This window comes from Argopecten irradians, chromosome 2 (assembly GCF_041381155.1).
Source record: "Argopecten irradians isolate NY chromosome 2, Ai_NY, whole genome shotgun sequence".
Classification (NCBI taxonomy): domain Eukaryota; kingdom Metazoa; phylum Mollusca; class Bivalvia; order Pectinida; family Pectinidae; genus Argopecten; species Argopecten irradians.
In genome coordinates, this window is record NC_091135.1 from 57,871,520 (window position 1) to 57,891,818 (window position 20,299).

At 39.5% G+C, this 20,299-nt stretch overlaps 1 protein-coding gene across 1 annotated transcript in view; it reads right to left on the minus strand.

The window, feature by feature from the left end:
* The window catches only part of LOC138316053 (uncharacterized), a 30,991-nt gene that overhangs the window by 7,557 nt on the left and 3,135 nt on the right, over positions 1-20,299 (minus strand). The window contains exon 2 of the mRNA XM_069257529.1: positions 14,885-15,000. Coding sequence (XP_069113630.1) covers positions 14,885-15,000 — 116 coding nt within the window. The remainder of the gene's footprint in view (positions 1-14,884; positions 15,001-20,299) is intronic.

Here is a 20,299-nt window from a genome sequence, read left to right on the forward strand (position 1 = left end):
ACTATCAAAATCCAAGATGGCTGCCTGGCGGCCATTTTGTTGATCGATTGGTCCCAAAATGCAATATGCAAAACTAGACCCCTAGGGGAACCTACATGTAAAATTTGAGAAAGATTCCTTCAGTACTTTCTGAGAAATAGCGGTAACAAGAATTGTTAACGGACGGAAGGACGGAAGGACGGAGGGACGGAAGGACGGAAGGACGGAAGGACGAACGGACGGACCACGGACCACGGACGAAAGGCGATTTGAATAGCCCACCATCTGATGATGGTGGGCTAAAAATTTGCCGTTTTGGGGCCCCATCCCTCTCCCCCTAGAGGTCGGACCTATCTTATTTATATAAAATATGATGGTCCTTCCCCAATGATATTTTACACCAAATATAGATGAAATCCATTCAAGGATGAAGGAGGAGTAGGATTTTAAAGCAAAAATTAAGAAAATTTGCCCTTTTGGAGCCCCATCCCTCAGTCCCTAGGGTTCGAACCAGGCTCATTTATATAAAATATGATTGTCCTTCCCAAATGATGTTTCACACCAAATATGGATGAAATCCATCCAAGGATGAAGGAGGAGTAGGATCTAGCTTAAATTAAGAAAATTTGCCCTTTTGGAGCCCCGCCCCTCTGCCCCTAGGGATAGGATCTATCTCATTTATATAAAATATGATTGTCCTTCCCCAATCATGTCTCACACCAAATATGGATGAAATCCATTCAAGGATGAAGGAGGAGTAGGATTTTAAAGCAAAATGGGGCCGCGGTGGCCGAGTGGTTAAGATGTCCCGACATATTACCACAAGCCCTCCACCTCTGGGATGCGGGTTCGAATCCTATGTGGGGCAGTTGCCAGGTACTGACCGCTGGCCGGTGGTTTTTCTCCGGGTACTCCGGCTTTCCTCCACCAACAAACCTGGCACGTCCTTACATGACCCTGGCTGTTAATAGGACGTAAAACTAAACAAACCAAATTTGGGTCAGCTAAAATTAAGACAAGAGGCCCAGAGGGCCTGTATCGCTCACCTGGTTTTTTGTTAGTAATTATCACAAGACTCAGACAATTAGAAAAATAAGCAAAATTGACTCCCAAAGTTTAATTTTGAATCACAACCATACAATGATGCTATTGATACCATACAAATATGCTATCCAATACATAGGTTCAGAGACAAAGTAATTTATATGAAAATAGTAGCCTAATTGACCTTTTGACCTCGCATCTATTGCCGTCTAAGGCCCCGGGGGTCAGCCCTATCATTTGTACAATTTCAAATCCCAACCCTATAAGGATGCTACCATTGCATTATAAATGCTCTTCCATTCTTAGTTGCAGAGAAGAAGTCGTTTATATGGAAATAGCTAAATTGACCCCTTTTGACCCCACCCTTCAGGCCCCCGGGGGGTCAGCCCATCATTTGCAAAATTTTGAATTCAAACCCTAAAGGATGTAACCATTGCATTATGAGCGTAATCCCATGTTAAGTTGCAGAGAAAAAGTTATTTATATGGAAATTGACCACTTTTGACCCCGCCCCTCAGGCCCCCGGGGGGTCAGCCCTATCATTTGCACAATTTTGAATTCCCACACTATAAGGATACTACCATTGTATTATGGGTGCTATACCATGCTTAGTTTCAGAGAAGAAGTCGTTTATATGGAAATAGCCAAATTGGCCCCTTTTGACCCCGCCCCTCAGACCCCCTGGGGGTCAGCCCCATCATTTGTACAATTTTGAATCCCCATCCTATAAGGATGCTACCATTGCATTATGGGTGCTATCCCATGCTTGGTTTCAGAGAAGAAGTCGTTTATATGGAAATAGCCAAATTGAACCCTTTTGACCCCGCCCCCTCAGGCCCCCCGGGGGTCAGCCACATCATTTGTACAATTTTGAATCCCCAACCTATAAAGATACTACCATTGCATTATGAGTGCTATCTCATGCTTAGTTTCAGAGAAGAAGTCGTTTATATGGAAATAGCCAAATTGACCCCATTTGACCCCGCCCTCAGGCCCCAGGGGGTCTGCCCCATCATTTGTACAATTTTGAATCCCCACCCTATAAGGATGCTACCATTGCATTATGGGTGCTATCCCATGCTTGGTTTCAGAGAAGAAGTCGTTTATATGGAAATAGCCAAATTGAACCCTTTTGACCCCGCCCCTCAGGCCCCCGGGGGGTCAGCCCCATCATTTGAACAATTTTTAATCCCTACCCTATAACGATACTACCATTGCATTATGAGTGCTATCCCATGCTTGGTTTCAGAGAAGAAGTCGTTTATATGGAAATAGCCAAATTGAACCCTTTTGACCCCGCCCCTCAGGCCCCCCGGGGGTCAGCCACATCATTTGTACAATTTTGAATTCCCAACCTATAAAGATACTACCATTGCATTATGAGTGCTATCTCATGCTTAGTTTCAGAGAAGAAGTCGTTTATATGGAAATAGCCAAATTGACCCCTTTTGACCCCGCCCCTCAGGCCCCCGGGGGGTCAGCCCCATCATTTGTACAATTTTTAATCCCTACCCTATAACGATACTACCATTGCATTATGAGTGCTATCTCATGCTTAGTTTCAGAGAAGAAGTCGTTTATATGGAAATAGCCAAATGGACCCCATTTGACCCCGCCCTCAGGCCCCCGGGGGGTCAGCCCCATCATTTGTACAATTTTGAATCCCCACCCTATGAGGATGCTACCATTGCATTATGGGTGCTATCCCATGCTTGGTTTCAGAGAAGAAGTCGTTTATATGGAAATAGCCAAATGGACCCCATTTGACCCCGCCCCTCAGGCCCCCGGGGGGTCAGCCCCATCATTTGTACAATTTTTAATCCCTACCCTATAACGATACTACCATTGCATTATGAGTGCTATCTCATGCTTAGTTTCAGAGAAGAAGTCGTTTATATGGAAATAGCCAAATGGACCCCATTTGACCCCGCCCCTCAGGCCCCCGGGGGGTCAGCCCCATCATTTGTACAATTTTGAATCCCCACCCTATAAGGCTGCTACCATTGCATTATGGGTGCTATCCCATGCTTGGTTTCAGAGAAGAAGTCGTTTATATGGAAATAGCCAAATGGACCCCATTTGACCCCGCCCCTCAGGCCCCCGGGGGGTCAGCCCCATCATTTGTACAATTTTGAATCCCCACCCTATAAGGATGCTACCATTGCATTATGGGTGCTATCCCATGCTTGGTTTCAGAGAAGAAGTCGTTTATATGGAAATAGCCAAATTGACCCCTTTTGGCCCCGCCCCTCAGGCCCCTGGGGGGTCAGCCCCATCATTTGTACAATTTTCAGTTAGTAGCCCATAAGGATGCTACCAGCCAAATTTTGTTGAAATCCGACCAGCGGTTATGGAGAAGAAGTCAATTGTTGACGGACGGACGGACGGACGGACGGACGGACGACGGACGACGGACGACGGACGCCGGAGGCCACGGTATGGCATAAGCTCACCTTGGTCCTTCGGACCAGGTGAGCTAAAAATTTGCCCTTTCGGGGCCCCATCCCTCAGCCCCTAGGGTTCGGACCAGGCTCATTTATACAAAATATGATTGTCCTTCCCCAATGATATTTTACACCAAATATAGATGAAATCCATTCAAGGATGAAGGAGGAGTAGGATTTTAAAGCTAAAATTAAGAAAATTTGCCCTTTTGGAGCCCCATCCCTCAGCCCCTAGGGGTCGGACCAGGCTCATTTATATAAAATATGATTGTCCTTCCCCAATGATATTTTACACCAAATATAGATGTAATCCGTTCAAGGATGATGGAGGAGTAGGATTTTAAAGCTAAAATTAAGAAAATTTGCCCTTTTGGAGCCCCGCCCCTCAGCCCCTAGGGTTCCGACCAGGCTCATTTATATAAAATATGATTGTCCTTCCCCTATGATGTTTCACACCAAATATGGATGAAATCCATCCAAAAGTGAAGGAGGAGTAGGATTTTAAAGCTAAAATTAAGAAAATTTGCCCTTTTGGAGCCCCGCCCCTCAGCCCCTAGGGTTCCGACCAGGCTCATTTATATAAAATATGATTGTCCTTCCCCTATGATGTTTCACACCAAATATGGATGAAATCCATCCAAAAGTGAAGGAGGAGTAGGATTTTAAAGCTAAAATTAAGAAAATTTGCCCTTTTGGGGCCCCATCCCTCTGCCTCTAGGGGTTGGCACTATCATATTTATATAAGATATGATGGTCCTTCCCCAATGATATTTTACACCAAATATAGATGAAATCCATTCAAGGATGAAGGAGGAGTAGGATTTTAAAGCTAAAATTAAGAAAATTTGCCCTTTTGGAGCCCCGCCCCTCAGCCCCTAGGGTTCCGACCAGGCTCATTTATATAAAATATGATTGTCCTTCCCCAATGATGTTTCACACCAAATATGGATGAAATCCATCCAAGAATGAAGGAGGAGTAGGATTTTAAAGCTAAAATCAAAGTACTGAAAGTACTAAATGGCTCGGTCTCGATGATAGGAGGAATATATTTCTAAGGTCAATACTACTGTAGTTTTGTACAATAAGAAATAAATTTGGCAGGTGTTCCTTCCAGTTTGGACTTTTGAGGATTCCTTGGACACCAAGGTGTAAAATAAGAGACACATACTAAAATCTTGGAAGCCCATTCTAATATTTCCTATGATGTTATATGTCAAATGATTTTATAACAGCTTTAGCATTTTCCTTGTTATTTTGATGTTAATGAAAATATCCATTCTTAATGACTATTGTCATCAAGTTCCTGGGACCACAGAATCAGTTAACAAGTATTGTTTTGCAGCAGAGAAAGACAAGAGGCATACTTTTCTATGCCAAAATGTCTTAAATATAGAATATGTCTGTCCTCTAGAAGACTTATCAATATCACCATGTGATTTTTGAATAAATTGGTCAATTGGTCTACTTATAAAGTTTTGTAATTATTCTTTTGTAAAACAGCAAGTTGATTGATATACATTGTATCCTTCAATTCAAACCGGATAACTTGACCATAGACCATGAAATTGTTTGTACACTTTCTTAACTTCAGGATTGTTTTACAAAATTACAAATGAATTTTTCTACAACATTTTTTATTTTCAAATCCCCATACCTCTGATGAGTGTAATAAAACTGTCATTACAAGTGAATCAAATATTTTCAGTTTAAGATGAACAGGAAGAGATACATTCCTTTATTTCTTATAAATAGCAAACACCGATTTAATTGTTTGTTCAGCAGGGTTTTTCCCCTTTCTTTAAAAACGCTACCATTAACATTATTTTCTGTACCTAGATATTTAACAATTCTTATAAATCTAATTCTGCATTCCATTAACATCAACTGTTTTTGTTGTACCGATTTACGTCTTGAGAATATCATAATTTTTATCTTTCTGATATTAAGTTCTAAATTCATGTAACATATTTGTTGTAGACCATCAGATATTTCTGATATCATAACAGTGTTATTGGCAAATAATATGATAAAAAGTTTGGGATACATTCCAATATCATATACATGTACCGTAAAAACTGGTATAATTTGCGCAGGTACTTTTTAGGGCTGAAATGCTTAAAAAATCTACTATCAGTATATTTTGCGCATCAAAAAATGGGGAAATACAATGTCCAGGGAGTCCCAAAACCGATGTATGAAGGTGACAATTTCAATGCCAAATATTCCCCATAAATGCTTGACAACTTGCACAAAAAGTGTTGTATTTAGAAGAAATAACATATGAAAACCGCATTGTTTGTTTTCTTTTATTGACCACCGTAACCTGAAACTGAAATATCTAGCAGATGTCCAAAACAGCGACTGTCTAGTCCGCCGTACTCCGTGCACATGTCAATGTTTTGAGATATTACACATGAATAGTAATCAGGAATATTTGAAAAGAGTAGAATATTTTACTTAAATTGGCACAATAAGTAATCAGTGTGTTTGAGATCATTAACAATTAACAGCAATCAGCTAGCGGATACGTAGTTTAGCTTGCAACAATCACAGTGTGCATAATTTGTCAAGATTTGTAAGACGAATATTTTAAGTCATAAAGGTAGATTGAAAATAGGAAGGGAGATAAAATAACCAGATAAATATTTGTAGCGGGATCAGCCTTGGTTGATTATCGGTGATCAGGTAGCTCTGTCGGAAGAGCTACATTTTCTTCTCTCCTGTTACAGAATTGGCACCCAACTAAATAACCAACGGTTGTGGTGTTTGAAAGGGTCTCGTATGTATTAAAAAAAAGGAGGGAGGAGTGTAGCGGGACTGGACTGGGTCGATTATCGATGACCAGGTAGTTCAGTCGGTAGAGCACTCAGCTAGTGTTCGGAGAGTCGCGGGATCGAATCCCGGTCTTGCCGCTACATTTTCTCCTCTCCTGTTACATATGGTACCATACTATGCATGTAGATATTCAAGGTAAATCAACAATGTTCGCTGATCTTGCAGAATTGTCTTACAGTGTGATAATTAATGCAGTAAATGTATGTCTCATTGGTGTGATTGATTTAAAGGCAGTTCATGTGGTGACCGAAAAAAAGATAAAATCAAGACTTTCAGAGTGATCAGGGAACATTGGTAGTCAAGGCGGGGAAAACATAAGACGACCTGTGTTATACAAATTAATGTTTAATTGATTTTCATTAAATTGCCTCGAAGGTGATGATTAGTGTGTTATGAACGATAAACTTAATATGTTTTCTGTCCCCTGGCCGAGACACACCAAAGTCTATAAAAGCGGTAGTTTCTGCTCTCGCTTAGCGTTCAGCATACAGGGAGTGGGACGACTGGTTCGCCTGTTGTCAGTATAATGTGACCGGGTGGGGTGCGTTGCTTGGTGTCTTCGGCGGCATGCTTCAGTGATATAGCACTATAAAAAGGGCAAAAGTTCCACTATACAAGAAGACACTACATGAATATACCGCAGTCTCCCAAAACACGCACCTCGTACAACATACACGCAACACACAGCATACATGGGAGGCCGTCCTTACATGACCCTGGCTGTTAATAGGACGTTAATTAATCAAACAAACAAACAAACAAACAAACAAACAAACAAAAAATATACACAGCTAATGTCATATTGTGTTTTAAATTTAAATAATATTTTATTTATTCATTTCATTTCAAGCATGTACATGTCATAGAATATAAACAAATATCAGGTATATGCTTAAATCATATTACAGTTAAATTCACAATAAGGAATTTGAAGATGATGATAGTAATTATTTTCGGATTGAAAATGATTACAATATTAAGCTTCCACAGTTGAAAATTACTTCTTTTTGTTCACACAATTCTTCTCCTATACTGTTTCTAGTTGAAATGATACATGCATGCTGACATTCTGTAAAAGATAAGGAAACAATAAATGTATTAACAGAGTAATTACTGAAAATGTTAATATCATATAATTAAACATTTTAATCATTAATAGCAATACCAGCATAGAGGAAACATTATTGAAGTCTAATTCCCGCTGTTCTTCAGTCCTCCTGTTCTTACATGTAAGAGTTTTGTCCTTCATAAATTGATTGTAATATAGCAGTTGTTATATAATGTGCACAAAGAAGTATAAATATATATATATATACACACACGTATGCATGAGTACAGTGGTAAATTAATAAGTTATACAGAAAATGATGGTGCTGATCATGAAAAGCGTAAAGTCTATTTTGTTGAGTAAAAAGTTTAAAAAAAACTAACAAAACATTGTTCACACCCTATGATGTAATCGCACTAAAACAGTGATCATGTGGGCTTTTGTGCGATTGCATTTGTAAGACTGTGCCAGGTAGTAGAGATTAGTTCCGCTAGAGTGATCACACAATGCCAGTGAGAGTCGGGAATATGTTTATGTAAGTTTTAATTGCTAATCTCTGATGCTTGTTGGTAAAATATAACTCAGGATAATTGCTTAACAATTAACAGTTTTCTCTACATTTGTTACAGATTGAAACAGCTTTTAAGTGCCGTTTTACGGAAGAATTATGAAAAAGAAATTGGTATTTTCGTCGATCTAGTAGTCCAAAAAATATCACTTCGAGTTATATGAACATTCCATATATGATTTATGTCATTCGGCCAAAAATTTACTTCGTATTACCTAGTTTAATGAATATGCTGTATGCATATGATCAGAACGTCAAGCTCCTGTGGTGAAAATAACAAAAATGTTTTAAAAGTATGGTTTAGTGGTAATCTCTGAACGTGCTTTAGTATATAGATATAATCTGATATTTATACATGTGCTTATAAAATTATCGATAATTATGGATGTGGTAAATATTCATACCTTATTAACTGCCGTTAGTTTTAAGATTACGCCACCTTGGACATTTACAAAATGTTCACCGTCTGTCACGTGCTATTTTATCAGTAGACCAAGTTTGTCCAAAATTTTGTTAGAGTTGTCTTTCTTCCATTCAGTGTAGTTTTACGTCCATGTCATCCTGAACTCATCGGGTATTATCGGGAGAATCTATTCCCCGAGGAGTTCCGGATGAAGGCCATGTGCCATAACACAGCCGTGATAAATGCATCTCCATTTCGCCATGAAATTTATTTGCTCCGAGACAATTTTGATTCAAATTACAAAATTCATTATGGTATCAGTTTTGATGTTCGAGGTGAAATATTGATTTCATTTTTTTCCGTTGCGGGATAACTGTCACTAATAGGGAGTAAACGTCTGGGGGGAACCAGCTTCGGAGCGAAGCATTTTTGGGACGAAACGTCTTCATTCATTGTAAACACCATTTTGGGGACGAAAAGTCTAGATACTTTGTAAACAATGCAGATGAAAATTTTCAAACAGAAGATCTTTTGGATAGTGTATATAGTTAGGATATGAAAGCCGTAATATACTATTCCTATTTCAACGTTACAGATACGTTTATTTCAGTAACTTTCATATTCAAAATTTGCTATTTAAAATTCCCGGTAAAATCAAAGTTGTTGAATACACTGCCGCTAGGAGCGCTAGTATCTGCGAGCAATTTCTAAGCCAATCATATTGAGGAAATTGACTGTAAGGAATTTTGGAACCACGATCACAATGGCGAGGTGACCCTCGCCAATTAAGAAAATTTGCCCTTTTGAGGCCCCATCCCTCTGCCCCTAGGGGTCGGACCTATCTTATTTATATAAAATATGATGGTCCTTCCCCAATGATGTTTCACACCAAATATGGATGAAATCCATCCAAGGATGAAGGAGGAGTAGGATCTAGCTTAAATTAAGAAAATTTGCCCTTTTGGAGCCCCACCCCTCTGCCCCTAGGGATCGGACCAGGCTCATTTATATAAAATATGATTGTCCTTCCCCTATGATGTTTCACACCATCCAGGATGATGGAGGAGTAGGATTTTAAAGCTTAAATTAAGAAAATTTGCCCTTTTTTGAGCCCCATACCTCAGCCCCTAGGGGTCGGACCAGGCTCATTTATATAAAATATGATTGTCCTTCCCCAATGATGTTTCACACCAAATATTGATGAAATCCATCCAAGGATGAAGGAGGAGTAGGATCTAGCTTAAATTAAGACAAGAGGCCCATGGGCCTTAACGGTCATCTGACCCATGGCACAAAACAACAAAGTCACAGTATAAAGTAGTGGTAAACAATTAATATAAATAATACAAGGAACTCCTTAGTTGAATATGTAAGTTTCTGAAATAGGTAAATGTCATTTGTTGAACAAACTTGGTTGCCCTTCATACATATATGGTTGTAACCCATTCAAGGATTAATATTAGGAGTCAGATTTTAAAGCCAAATTTCAGCAAAGCTCCCAGTTTGAACCTCCGCTGTACTATCCCCATGGGTCTTAGCCTGGTCCTTTATAAAATATGATTGTCCTCACCTAAAGTTCCCCCTTCTGAATCAATTAAAACCCCTTTAGACCAATTTTCATTGAGATCTGGAATGAACCCTAACACAGGAAGTGGGCTAGCAGCCATCTTGAAATACCAAAATTTTTACGAAAATGTTTGCATGTTGTTCGGCATCAAGTAAAACCCCTATTGACCAATTTTCATTAAGATCAGAGACTGAAACCTTAAAACAGGAAGTGGGCCAGCGGCCATCTTGGAATACAATAATCTTTACGAAAATGTTTGCACGTTGTTCGGCATCAATTAAAACCCCTATAGACAAATTTTCATTGAGATCAGAGAGTGAAACCTGAAAACAGGAAGTGGGCCAGCTAAAATTAAGAAAATTTCCCCTTTTGGGGCCCCACTCCTCAGCCCCTAGGGGTCGGACCAGGTTCAGTTATATAAAATATGATTGTCCTTCCACAATGATGTTTAACACCAAATATAAATGAAATCCATCCAAGGATGAAGGAGGAGTAGGATTTTAAAGCTTAAAATAAGAAAGTTTGCCCTTTTGGGGCCCCACCCCTCAGCCCCTAGGGGTCGGACCAGGCTCATTTATATAAAATATGATTGTCCTTCCCCAATGATGTTTCAAACCAAATATGGATGAAATCCATCCAAGGATGAAGGAGGAGTAGGATTTTAAAGCTAAAATTAAGAAAATTTGCCCTTTTGGGGCCCTGCCCCTCTGACCCTAGGGGTCGGACCAGGCTCATTTATATAAAATATGATTGTCCTTCCCTAATGAAAATTTCCACCAAATATGGATGAAATCCATCCAAGGATGAAGGAGGAGTAGGATTTTAAAGCTAAAATTAAGAAAATTTGCCCTTTTGAGGCCAAGCCCCTCTGACCCTAGGGGTCGGACCAAGCTCATTTATATAAAATATGATTGTCCTTCCCTAATGAAGTTTCACACCAAATATGAATGAAATCCATCCAAGGATTAAGGAGGAGTAGGATTTTAAAGCTTAAAATAAGAAAATTTGCCCTTTTGGTGCCCCACCCCTCAGCCCCTAGGGGTCGGACCAGGCTCATTTATATAAAATATGATTGTCCTTCCCCAATGATGTTTCAAACCAAATATGGATGAAATCCATCAAAGAATGAAGGAGGAGTAGGCTTTTGTATAAATAGTCTTACGCACGACGCACGGCGGACGGCAGACGGCGCAAGACGACAGACGAAACGCGATGACAATAGGTCATCCTGACCTTCGGTCAGACGACCTAAAAATTTGCCCTTTTGGAGCCCCACCCCTCTGCCCCTTGGGATAGGATCTATCTCATTTATATAAAATATGATTGTCCTTCCCCAATCATGTCTCACACCAAATTTGGATGAAATCCATTCAAGGATGAAGGAGGAGTAGGATTTTAAAGCTTAAATTAAGAAAATTTGCCTTTTCGGGGCCCCATCCCTCAGCCCCTAGGGGTCAGACCAGGCTCATTTATATGAAATATGATGGTCCATCCCCAATGATGTTTCACACCAAATATGGATGAAATCTATTCAAGGATGAAGGAGGAGTAGGATTTTAAAGCAAAAATTAAGAAAATTTGCCCTTTTGGGGCATGATCCCTCAGCCTCTAGGGTTCGGACCAGACTCATTTATATAAAATATGATGGTCCTTCCCAAATGATATTTTACACCAAATATAGATGTAATCTGTTCAAGGATGAAGGAGGAGTAGGATTTTAAAGCTAAAATTAAGAAAATTTGCCCTTTTTTGAGCCCCATCCCTCAGCCCCTAGGGGTCGTACCAGGCTCATTTATATAAAATATAATTGTCCTTCCCCAATGATGTTTCACACCAAATATGGATGAAATCCATCCAAGGATGAAAGAGGAGTAGGATTTTAAAGCTTAAATTAAGAAAATTTGCCCTTTTGGGGCCCCACCCCTCAGCCCCTAGGGGTCGGACCAGGCTCATTTATATACAAGAGATCCCAGAGGTCTGACAAAGGCAAGAGGGATCTTTTCTCTGCTTTTCAAGCTTTTACTACATATTACTACACATGAAATTTCAGAAAGATCCTTTGACTGCTTTCTGAGATATATAACGGTAACAAACTTTAATTATCAAAATCCTTGATGGCTACCTGTCGGCCATCTTGTTCACCGATCAGTCCTAAAATGCAATATGCCCCCTAGAAGAATCTTCACATACAATTTGAGACAGATCCCTTCAGTACATTCTTAGACATAGCTGAAAAAAACTTCAATTGTCAAAATCCAAGATGGCGTTCTGTCGGCCATCTTGTTTACTGATCGGTACCAAAATGCAATATATATAACCCAGATCCCTTGAGTACTTTCTAAGAAATAGTGGTAACAAGCTTCAATTATCAAAATCCAAGATTGCGTCCTGTCGGCCATCTTGTTCACCGATGGGTCTGAAAATGCAATATGCACAACTAGACCCCTAGGGGAACCTGAACATGCAATTTGATACAGATCCCTTGAGTACTTTCTGACAAATAGTGGTAACAAGCTTTAACTATCAAAATCCAAGATGGCGGCCTGTCGGCCATCTTGTTAATCAATCGGTCCCAAAATGCAATATGCACAACTAGACCCCTAGGGGAATCTGCACATGCAATTTGAGACAGATCCCTTCAGTACTTTCTGAGAAATAGCTGTAACAAAGTTCAATTGTCAAAATCCAAGATGGCGGCCTGTCGGCCATCTTGTTCATCGATCGGTCCCAAAATGCAATATGCACAACTAGGCCCCTAGGGGAACCTGCACATGCAATTTGAGACAGATCCCTTCAGTACTTTCTGAGAAATAGCGGTAACAAACTTCAATTGTCAAAATCCAAGATGGCTGCCTGTCGGCCATCTTGTAAACCGATTGGTCCCAAAATGCAATATGCACAACTAGGCCCCTAGGGGAACTTACAAGTGAAATTTGAGAAAGATCCCTTCAGTACATTCTGAGAAATAGCGGTAACAAACTTTAACTATCAAAATCTAAGATGGCTGCCTGGCGGCCATTTTGTTGACCGATTGGTCCCAAAATACAATATGCACAACTAGGGCCCTAGGGGAACCTACATATGAAATTTGAGAAACATCCCTTTAGTCCATTCTGAGAAATAGTGGTAACAAGAATTGTTAATGGACGGAAGGACGGACGGACGGACGGAAGGACGGACGACGGACCGCGGACAAAAAAAGATTTGAATAGCCCACCATCTGTTGATGGTGGGCTAAAAATATGATTGTCCTTCCCCAATGATGTTTCACACCAAATATGGATGTAATCCACTAAAGGGTTAAGGAGGAGTAGGCTTTTGTACAAATAGTCTTACACACGGTGGACGGCGCACGGCGGACGGCACACGACGATGGACGAAACACGATAACAATAGGTCATCCTGACCTTCGGTCAGATGACCTAATAAAATGCTCAAAAAGGAAGTTAAAAATAAACTATATCAGATCTTTAACTCTCTCCTCATAACTAAAACTAGAATTATGTCAGTATGACATAAAAAGCCACTGCAACAACAAATTTTGATTGCTTCATCTTAAAACTGCCGAAATTGTGTACTGGTACGCCAGACAAGTACACAACAAATTTTTTGCATTTGATTAATTCACAGGAAACTGACCGACTGAAACGTGGTTGTTTACAATCTTAACACAATCATGCGGACTCATTTTCTGTAGGATTGTTGGCGAGAAATAATCAATTTGCCATTAAAATTATAAAATATCCTATCAAATAAGAGGTATTTGTAATAATATATGTGCAAGAAATGTTTACCCGCAATGAAAAATGGTGTTATGAATGACTACAGTATGTTGATCGGTCAACAGACCTAGGAATAACATATTTAAAATTTAAAACAAGAGATCCCAGCGCCCACCAAAGATTGATCTATATCTGACAAATGAAAGAGGGATCTTTTCTCTGCTTTTCATACTTAAAGTTCTTTTTTCTGCTTTTCAAACTTAAACTTCTTTTTTCTGCTTTATAAAATTAAACTTCTTTTCTCTGCTTTTCAAACTTTATACTATCAAAATCCAAGATTGTGGTCGGCCATCTTATTGACCAATCGGTCCCAAAATGCAATAGGCACAACTAGGGCCCTAGAAGAACCTTCATGAAAATTTGAGAACGATCCGTTCAGTACTTTCTGAGAAATAGCGGTCACAAAATTTAACTATCAAAATCCAAGATGGCCGTCGGTTGGCCAACTTGTTGACCTATCAGTCCCAAAATGCAATATGCACAACTAAGGTCCTAGGGGAACCTACATATGAAATTTGAGAAAGATCCCTACATTACTTTCAGAGATATAACGGTAACAAATTTTAACTATCAAAATCCAAGATGGCCGCCGGTCAGCCATCTTGTTGGCCGATCAGTCCCAAAATTCAATATGCACAACTAGGGTCCTAGGGGAGGGGAGCCTAGATATGAAATTTGAGACAGATCCCTTCAGTACTTTCTGAGAAATAGCGGTAACAAACTTTAACTATCAAAATCCAAGATGGTGGCTGGTCGGCCATTTTGTTGACCGATCAGTCCCAAAATGCAATATGCACAACTAGGATCCTTGGGGAACCTACATATGAAATTTGAGAAAGATCCCTTTAGTTCTTTTTGAGAAATAGTGGTAACAAGAATTGTTAACGGACAGACGGACCACAGACGAAAGGCGATTTGAACAGCCCACCATCTGATGATGGTGGGCGAAAAATTGAAGCTTTGGTTCGGTTTGATTAGTTTAATATCCTATTAATAGCCATGCAGGGTCATTTAAGAGCGTGCCAGGTTCAATTTAGATGGTGGAGGAAAGCTGAAGTACCCAGAGGAAAACCATCGACCAGTGGTCAGCACCGTACGACTGCTCCACATGGGATTTAAACTTACAACCCAGAGACTTGTGGTAAATATGTCAGAATATAAATATGTCCTAAGTTTGTGGTTGAGAGCCAACATGTAATCATTAAATGTTATACCTTTTGATCTTCAAGCACATGAAAATGTTGAAGACAAACTTTTAGTGGTAGAGCCTTTTGTAATTTCTGATTCTTCAATCTGCACAAGAGGTTAGAGAGTGAAACTGCTCCATTCTCTGGAAAATAAAACCAAAATTAGCTCTTTTATATGTAAGTTGTGGATTTGTATAGCTAAACCCAATCAGTGATCATGATCAAGCTTATATACATACTACATGCTGTGAGCCATGCGGTGGGCATAGGAAGATGAAACGGGGGGGGGGGGGGGGGGGGGGGGGGGGGGGGGGGGGGCAAAGGTCCTCAATATTTTGTATTAGCGGTCTCGCTCCATGAGCGGGTGAATCTACTCTACGAGCGAGCAGGCGAACAAGCTCTACAAGCAGGCAAATCTGCTCTATGAGCGAGAGAATAGCAGGCGGATCCGCTCTGTGAGCAAAGAAACATCCTCCTGTCCCGCCGTGATCCCGCTCCAACCCCGCCGCGATCCCGCTCAAAGCTCGAACGATTTTCGCCTGCGGAGCGATTTAGTGCTAAATCACCCTTCGGGTACTGTATATACATATGTATACATGTTTCTGTTTAAACACTCTAAAAGAAACAACACTATATCTATTATATACTGTAACTTCCCGAAACCGAATCTTCTCAAAACCGATCACCTCTAGAAACCGAACATGGATGTCATGTACGGAATGAATTCCTCTTTATAGGAGATTTCAGAAAGATGGCGTGACGTCACAGAAAATTTACATCCGGGTCCTCAAAGGTACAAACACTGTATGTCGACTAATGAAAACAATAACAGATACGTATAGCCCTGCTACACAATCGATACTGTGGCAAAAGTATACACTTTCATACTTGCAAATTCTGATTTTAAAATGGTTTCTTATTGTTTAAGAGGCTACAGACATTTATATTTTGATATTTACAATTGTTTATTGCTAAATATATTTCTGTAGATTTAGTGTTGAAGCCCGCTTGCGAAGCGGTGCCGGGTCGTCACATCACACGTACCCGTTTTTTGTTTACACGTAGAAATCCATATTGTGAAAAAGTTATGAATAGATAATTGATTTTATTGTCATGTTTCTGTTGTACATGAAAAAGCTGCTCACAACACTATATAACATAACAAAAGGTGGACCATATCTGGCTAGACCACGGCCGCTCGTGCATGGCTTCGTCGCTGGTAGATCACCGCAGGCCACAGCATCGTTTGGAAAATAAATCATATTAATAATTACCAACACTTTTATCTCAATAAGGACTTGTTTAAGATATATATTTTGTTATTTAATATGTACATGTTGTTTTAATGGAATGCTCTTGTATTGTAACAAAATGACGAATAGTAATTAAACTACTGTGTTACACGTATACGTATGGCTGCCGATCTCGAAAAATAAAATGGTGAAATCGTTCAGTTTTAATGCTGCAGATTTCATTTTTAATATTTCATTTTCAGCCGCTTTTATCCCATAGACTGCTATGTTAAGTCTCAAATTGAAGTGATATTACTTTTAGAAAATTTGAATACATATTAGTTAGACTTCATTTAAATTGATATAAATTACAGATCGTAGTACTGTAAATGCCGACCAGGATACATTGCGCACGGCTTCGAGAATCATAAATACTCTAGTTTTGTTTAAAAAATGTGATAAAATGAACCTACAAACTGACTCATTTGTATGTTATAAACTAATTCCCAAAATTGATGACAAAAAAATTAACCAGAATACGTATTTTTTTGACACTGAAAATGGACGAAATTCGGGTTCTCGGCTGTACTGTAATGGCTGCCGTGGGCGGTGACCGCCTTATATCCCTACGGCCCAATAGTCCGAAGGCCCGTCAGTCCGAAGGCCCATTAGTCCTAAGGCCCGTTAGTCCGAAGGCCCGATAGTCCGAAAACAGATAATACAATCGGGATTTATATGCGAATAGTACTTGAAATGAAACAAACGTTTATTACAGTTTTCGATGCAAAATATTTGTTGTAAGCTTGCTAAGGTATACTTACATGTATGTGACTATAGAATTGATACGGAAAATGATATGAAACAACGAAATGTAGCGTATTTTCAAAAAGAGCATAATCTTGAAATACATAAACGTATCTGATATTAAAGAGTATTATTTTGTATATGTACAATGTGATCCTGTTTAATATTTACCCGAAAAAAATATCATTATGCGGACCATTTCCATCATTATGGGTAGAATAAACAATTCAAAGAATGGGGAAGCAAAAATAAGTCCTTAAATACATGTAAATATTGTACAAAATAACGACGTTTACAGGTATAATAAAACTCATTTTTCGATAAGAATTGATTATATACATCATTTATTCATGAAGCAATGTTAATCCTAATGCAATACAGTGTACAAAAGGCTAACAATCTGATATTTTAAAGCTTGCATGTTTGTAAGATAATCCATGGAATGTATGCTTGTGAGATATCCTATAAAATGTAAGATGTTATTTTATTATTTTTTTTATCTTTTTTTTTTTTTATTTTGATGTAATTTTGACCTGGCATTGCTCATGAAGAAATGACAACTTGCTGTCCATAGAAATTGTCAGATCATCAGTGCCGAAAAATGTTTTCGTCAAAATACGTTAATTATAACCACTCTCTAACTTGCAATATTTACTAATTTTCGGACTAACGGGCCTTCGGACTATTGGGCCTTCGGACTAACGGGCCTTCGGACTATTGGGCCGTAGGGATATAAGGGTGTCACCGCCGTGGGCTTGGGGTAATCTACGAAAGCAAATGTTTAATTTTGCACTAATCATACATTGTAAGGTGTTTTATCAAGTAACACTTCGAAAACAGTAATAACTTATAATAATATTTTGGGTGACTTTGAATTTAATTTGTAATTTCAAGTTGATAGTTGCAATATGTCTGTCAATGTTATACGTAATGGCGACCGTGTTTTCTCGTAGCGGTCGAAAATGGAGTATAAACAGAGTAAAATATATGAATGATGTGATGATTTTCGGTTAGAGTTACGTCCCTTGCGACGGAGTTTTCTATTTTCTATTAGAGTTATTCCGCTTTGCACTACGTTAGGTAAACGTATGGAACATATGTTATTTTGTTACTCTACTAATTATATTTGATTGTAATAGGACATTTAATTAGTGATAATTGCCGATCACACCTAATGATAATATCATGATTCTACAGAATTATTTGATTTAATAGTTTGACGGGAGATCGATAAAAGGGCAGTCATTATTTTATATCTTTTAATTGTAATATGCAAATCAGCGTCACGAATGTTTAATACTCCAGACCCGAAATAAATATAAGTGAGATAGATTACATTGGGTTGGATTTTTTTTGCTGAGGACGCCGGACATAGAAATCTATTTAACGACAACAGGTAAGCCACTGTACAAAGTGCTGTGCCAGTAGCTCCTGAACAAGGGGTTGCCTGAAAAGGCTACATTGGTTAACGGTACGTTGTGTATTGTCGCTGGAAGCTCCTGAATAAGGGGTTGCCTGCAAAGGCAGTCTGGTGGCGTGCACGTTGTGGGGTGGTGTCGGTGTCAGTGTGTGAAAGGTCCTGGGTACGCCAGTAGCTCCTGCATAAGGGGTTGCCTGAAAAGGCTACACTGGTACGCTCAGACCAGCAGCATACTGGTACTGGTGGTCGTGATAAGTGTGTGTCAGAGGTATTGTAGATAAGTTTGCCTCGGAGCAGGACACTGTCCGTCAGACGTGTACTGGCAAGCGTGCCAGGGGTTTATTCACTACAGTAACAAGGTAATAGGTTTACCTTGGAGCCGGACACTGTCCGTCCGGCTCGTGCTGGCAGTTGTGCCAGGGGTAGTCACAGCCGTGACAGGTTATAAGTTAACCTCGGAGCGGGACACTGTACGTCCGGCTTGTACTGGCAGTTTTGCCAGGGTTTGTCACGGAGTGGGGACTGTGGTAGTGGTCCTTAGAGACATGTGGTTGTAGTGAGTTAAGGTTGCTGGCGAGTTGTAAAGCCAGTGTTAGTGGGCACGACACCTAGGCAGTGTCGTGCATATCGCAGGACGCGGTACACGTCGTAGGTACGACGGGTGGCTAGTAGGACAGAGGCACTGTCCAAGCCTGTATTTTGTATATAGTCATTTTTGATATTGTTGTAAATATTGATCAACTGTCCGACCAGGTAGTCGGGGATCCAAATCGCTTCTGGAGCAGGTAGCTCAGTCTAAATTGAGAGGTTGCACGTTACAAATACCATATGTTTAAATTAGTATATTATTGTAAAATATTTTTATTTACACTTTTTGAAATTAAAATAACGCAATAGTTCTCGGTTTGCCGTACTATTTATTACAATAAAATGTAAACAAACATCGCAAGCGGCTGTGTTCCCACCATGTTAATGTGTACAGATATACGGAGTTGTACCTTTGAGCGCCCGGATGTACCTTTGTGTGACGTCATCGCCATCTTTTCTGAAATCTCCTATTATTAGTAAATAAAACTTGGCAAAACCGATCCCTTTTCGATTCTGAATACCGGACCGATTTTGAGATCGGAATAGCCAAATGTAACTAAAATACACTTCTGAAAACCGGCCTTAAATTATCTGTATGAAGAAGCCGAAGCCATGTATTGTTTTAGAAAATGACTATGTCATATAATGACCAGCATTGACTGATCATTGTGTAATTAGACCATATTTAATTTGATTCTTGACGTAACAGGAAGCGATAATTTACGTTATCTGACAGCTTCATATGTAAATAAATAACCCGTGTGAGACCCTTAAATTGAATACAAAACTTTCTCTGCTTGTTTTCCTACAGTAAACAAACCGCCAATGCACATGGTAGACCTTCGTTAAATATCTAAACAATAGACATGATTAAATAATTACACCACCATCTATGGTATAATTATCGTGTAGATATATATCTATAGCCTTCAAACCTGTATACATTCCCCATGGCATGCAACAATTATGGATACAGGTACGTGTGTATTTCACGGTCAGTTGATCAGACCTCAATGCAAGCTATTGGTGTTGCTCAAGTAAGGCCGGTTTTCAGAAGTGTATCTTAGTTACATTTGACTATTCCGATCTCAAAATCAGCGCGGTATTCCGGATTGGGAGGGATCGGTTTTGGGAAGTATTATTAACTAACAATAAAGAGAAATTCATTACGAACATGACATCCATGTTCAGTTTCTAAAGGTGATCGGTTTTGAGAAGGTTCGGTTTTGGGAAGTTACGCTGTATCACTTAAATTCAAGTAATACAATTTCTTCACTAATTACAATTGTGTTACCTCATTTCGGGGTATCCCGGAAATCAGGGTATTTTTGTTTAACTTGCGCAAACGCACAGCATACTCGTTACGTAGGTCATACTAACTTCCGTGGTTATTTATTT